Source organism: Nannospalax galili, unplaced genomic scaffold (assembly GCF_000622305.1).
Source record: "Nannospalax galili isolate Female #2095 unplaced genomic scaffold, S.galili_v1.0 scaffold433, whole genome shotgun sequence".
NCBI lineage: Eukaryota > Metazoa > Chordata > Mammalia > Rodentia > Spalacidae > Nannospalax > Nannospalax galili.
In genome coordinates this window covers 9,225,484-9,230,141 of record NW_008338715.1, presented here as the reverse complement: position 1 = coordinate 9,230,141, position 4,658 = coordinate 9,225,484, and the positions used below count along the sequence as shown (strand labels likewise).

The 4,658-nt window shown below is 49.1% G+C and overlaps 1 protein-coding gene across 2 annotated transcripts in view; it reads left to right on the top strand.

Annotated features, from left to right (window-relative positions):
- Nucleotides 1-4,658, top strand: part of Rest (RE1 silencing transcription factor) — a 38,701-nt gene that overhangs the window by 547 nt on the left and 33,496 nt on the right. The window contains exons 1-2 of one of the 2 annotated variants that reach the window (XM_029563594.1): nt 112-376; nt 1,870-2,767. In XM_029563594.1, the coding sequence (XP_029419454.1) occupies nt 1,879-2,767 (889 nt within the window). In that variant the 5' untranslated portion in view covers nt 112-376; nt 1,870-1,878. Of the gene's footprint in view, nt 1-111; nt 377-1,869; nt 2,768-4,658 lie in introns of those variants that run through there. The other variant, XM_008833289.3, reaches the window with a different exon arrangement.

Genomic DNA, 4,658 nt, shown 5'->3' with positions numbered 1-4,658 from the left:
GGTCGTCGGCCGCCGAGGCCGGGAGGGGCGGTGCTGGGGGCCGCGGTCTTGAAACTTCCTCCACGGCCCGGAGTCCGAGCCCCGCTACCCCGTCGCCCCGCGCCCGCCGCCCCCTCCCCTCCTTTCCCCTCTCCTCCCCTCCCCCAGTCCGGGCCAGGCCGGAAGGCAGCGGGGCGGCGCGGCTTGACTCAGCCCCGGGCGCGGGCGGTGTCGCCGGCGGGCTGGACAGCGATTTCTGCGGGCCGCACGGGCCGGACGCCGCGGGGGAGTGAAGTTCGCAAACTTCCGGGTGTGGGGGCGGCGGCGGCCCGCGTGGGGCCCTCGGAGCCTCGGGAGGGCGCGGCGGAGCCCAGGGCCTGGGGACGCCGGCGGCGAGGTAACTTTCCGCACGGACCGGGACTCCGGCGGGCGTCCCGGGGCGGGGGCTGTGGCCGGGGGGCGGCGGGGGCTGCGGAGAGACGCCGTGTGTCTCTCCTCCCTGCGCCATTGGGGTGCTGGGCAGCGCGGAGTCATCTCCCGCGGTTCGGTGGCTGAGTGTGCTACCCGAGCGGAGAGGAAGCGAGAGCGCCGGAGTTTGCTAAGAGCTGCTTTGTGTTTGGTATTTTGAGAAAATGGCCGAATGCCTATTTGAGTTTGGAATGCCGCCGCCAAGGCCGGCGTTGGTGGCAGCAACACGCAGGAATTCCCTGCAACACGTTGCTCTCGGGCCGTGCTTGCACGGTCTTTCCCAGAAACGTTGCAGTTCTTTGCAGGGTGGTGCTTAGGGTGCATAGGGGGATTTAGGAAAGGAGGTGTTGGGGTGTGTTGTGGAATCCTTGGTGCTACTGAACCACGAGACAGCTTCGGTCCGCTGTTCGCTGTGATGGCATTTGAGTCCAACTTTCTGTTGGGGCATGTAACTAAACGGGTTTGTGTTTCTACGCTTGGGTGAAGCGATTGCTTTTTGTATTTTCCGTTTTAAGTTTACTTTTAAGTACTTGGTCGCATATCTGATTTTTTCTGATTTGTAAGAGGACACTGAGTTCTAGACCAGCACCTTTGAGGCTGGGAAGTAGCATGGTTGAGACCATTTAAAAACTCAACTTGTTTTCAAGAAGGTGATCTGTAATGGCTTCCAGTAGTCAAGTAGGCCAATCAAGCACAATGCGCCAAAGTTGCTGGTTGACGCATTGAGTTGCACGATTATCAGGAAGCTTTAAAACAAACGACTGCCCTTTTCATGGGAAAAGGGGTCCAGGCTCCTCCTCTTTTAAAATTGGGGTCATCAAAAAATGAAAAGCCAGTGACTTTTTCACAGTAGTTTTCTTGTTCGTTGAGTTCTCGTGAAACTAAACTGCCAGTTATTTACAGGCATCCTTCCAGATTTCTTGGAGTACTCAACTCCTACATGCAGATAATTGGTTGTGGATTTCTGGGGTTCTCATTCAGGCTATTGATGGAACTGTTGAACGGGAGAAGTGGGGGTACAACAGCTCAGCATTTATGCTTTGAATATTAAGAGAAATTTTAAAAATGTTAACCACCAGAAAAATGCTTGACACGTGCCAGTCAGGTAGATTTAATTGCTATAAGACATGCATTTTTTCTGGGTGTAGCGATTTTCTGGGTATTCATTTGTTCATATATATGTTGTTGTGACTGCAGTAGAGAGAAGGGAGAATTGAAAATTCACAGCAGTTCTGCCTCAGCCTCCCTAGTACTGGGATTACAGGCATGGGCTGCCATACTGTGCACCCAACTTTATTTTAAAAGTTTTCAGTTAATGCAACTCATTAAGTTTTTGAGGTTATATTGGAAAAATCCTTGTTTTAGGAGCTTTAGGTCATGAGGGTTGTATTTAAATAGCATTTTTTGTTGTTCTTTATTTAGCATACAGCTATGGCCACCCAGGTGATGGGGCAGTCTTCTGGAGGAGGAAGTCTGTTTAGCAGCAGTGGCAGCATGGGCATGGCCTTACCCAACGACATGTATGACTTGCATGACCTCTCCAAAGCCGAACTGGCTGCACCTCAGCTCATCATGTTGGCAAATGTGGCATTAACTGGGGAAGTAAATGGCGGCTGCTGTGATTACCTGGTCGGTGAAGACAGACAGATGGCAGAACTGATGCCTGTTGGGGACAACAACTTTTCAGATAGTGATTCAGAAGGACTTGAGGAATCTGAAGTCAAAGGTGAAGCCAGTGGACTGGAAACCATGGAACTGAGAAGTTTGGAGCTCAGTGCTATAGAACCACAGCCTGTATTTGAGGCATCAGCTGCTCCAGAAGTGTACAGCTCAAATAAAGACCTTCCTCCTGAAACACTTGGGGCAGAGGACAAGTGCAAGAATTTGAAGACCAAACCCTTCCACTGTAAGCCGTGCCAGTATGAAGCAGAATCTGAAGAACAGTTTGTGCATCACATCAGGGTTCACAGCGCTAAGAAGTTTTTCGTGGAAGAAAGTGCAGAGAAACAAGCCAAAGCCAGGGAGTCTGGTTCTGCTGCAGAAGAGGGCGATTTCTCCAAGGGCCCCATTCGCTGTGATCGCTGCGGTTACAACACCAACCGCTATGATCACTACACTGCTCACCTGAAACACCATACCAGAGCTGGGGACAACGAGCGCGTCTACAAGTGTATCATTTGCACATACACCACAGTAAGCGAGTATCACTGGAGGAAACACTTGAGAAACCATTTTCCAAGGAAAGTCTACACCTGTAGCAAGTGCAACTATTTTTCAGACAGAAAAAATAATTATGTCCAACATGTCCGAACTCATACAGGTAAGAGAACCTCTGGTCCACTAGTATGACTGCTTTTATGTTTGTAGATTGTGCACACAGCTAAGATATACTATAGTTAACAAGGATTTGAGGGTCTAAATATAGTTAGCTCAGTGGTTAACCTTGTTTTGTAGATTGTGCACACAGCTAAGATATACTATAGTTAACAAGGATTTGAGGGTCTAAATATAGTTAGCCCAGTGGTTAACCTTGTATAGCCTATTGAACAAAACCTTCAAACTTTCCTACTCCTCCCTTGTTTTGAAACAGGATGTCATGGAGCCCTGGCCTGTCCTGACCTCACTGTGTAACTGAGGATGACCTTGAACTCCTCATCCTTCTGCTTCCACTTTCAAAGCAGTGGGTTTGCAGATTGCCACTATGCCGGTTTATGCAGTGTTGGAGATGGAACCCAGGTCCTCCTGCATGCTAGGCCAGCACTCTACTAGCTGAACTATACATTTCCCATTTTTATGTTTTAAAACTCTAAACTTGAGACATTTAACTTGTGGTATTGAGCTTTTCTTTTTGTCCCAGAAGTAGAATTTGAAAAATTAACTTTTTGAAAAAATGAGTAGAGCTGGGCGTGGTGGCACACACCTTTAATCCCAGCAATTTGGGAGGCAGAGGCAGGAGGATCTTTGTGAGTTTGAGGCCAGCCTGGTCTATGTAGTGAGTTCTAGGACAGCTGGGGCTACAAGGAGACCCTGTCTCAAAAAGTCCAAAAAAAAAAAAAAAAAGTAGAAGGAGGCCAGATTCCTAAGAGCAAACATACCCATGAGAATGTTTTGCATGTCCCAGAGCATACAGAGTTAGAGAACGTTACTAGGGAAGAAGCATAACTCCAGAATTACAAGGGGTTAAGATGTATAGCTCATCAGTGGAGTGTTGACCTGAGGCTTTGTGTCACCTCTCCAGTACCAAAAAAGAAAGTTTCAAAACTGTTTTGAGACAGTGTCTTGCTGTGTAGCCCAGACTGGTGTTAAAATCCGTGACTTCTACTACCTTCACCTATCTTCAGCCTACCTGATACTTTATTTTTTCCTTTTAGACAGGTTCTCACTATGTAGCTGTGACTGGCATGGAACTCTGTACAAAGACCACACAGAGATCCACCTGCCTCTGCCTCTCAGGTCCTGGGATTAGAGAGCTGGGATCAAAGGTGTGCACGGCCATTCCTGACTCCCTAGAACTTTTTTTTTTAAAACATGAAGAATTTTGTTCTGGCAGAGAACAAAAAAAGATACCTAATACCACTATCAGGGATGTGAGGGAATATTATTATATATGGGGGTGCACTGGGATCTTGTGGTGCTGAAAGTCTCTGCTGCTTCTCCGCTGTGAGTCCTTCTGCTACCGGGACTTTGCCCGGCCGGGTCCCGCCCTAATTTCACCCGTGCACTCACTCTCTGGATTCGGGACCCGTCAGCTGCCGGGTCACGAGGAGAGGTGTGAGGCGGCGAAAGCTAGGGTTCCGTGAGTCGATGATGGAAGGATAGCGCCCCCCCGGAGAGACTGGATCGTAGGCAGTGAGACACAGGATTCAGCTTTCCGTGTTACAGCTCTTTATTACAGTGACTCTGCTCGGCTCCAAGTCCTGGTGATCCAGCTCCAATTATTGAGGGGAAACCAGGAAACTTTATACTGTGGGGGTAGTGGTAAAAGCCCTAGCTGATAAGTACTTTTAGGATGCCCCATCTACATATGGAAGTGGGCTCCTGCCAGGCTGCCAGACTGCCAGAAAAATCACACAGGAAAGCACAGGAAAGCATGGCATTTCCAGAGCCGGAGGCCATGTGTTTTGTGGTGGCTACTTCAAAAAGACGAGTCAGGAAGATGCCAGGAAGATACCCTGATGAAAAGGAGTCTTCTGCATATGAAACTGAGCCCG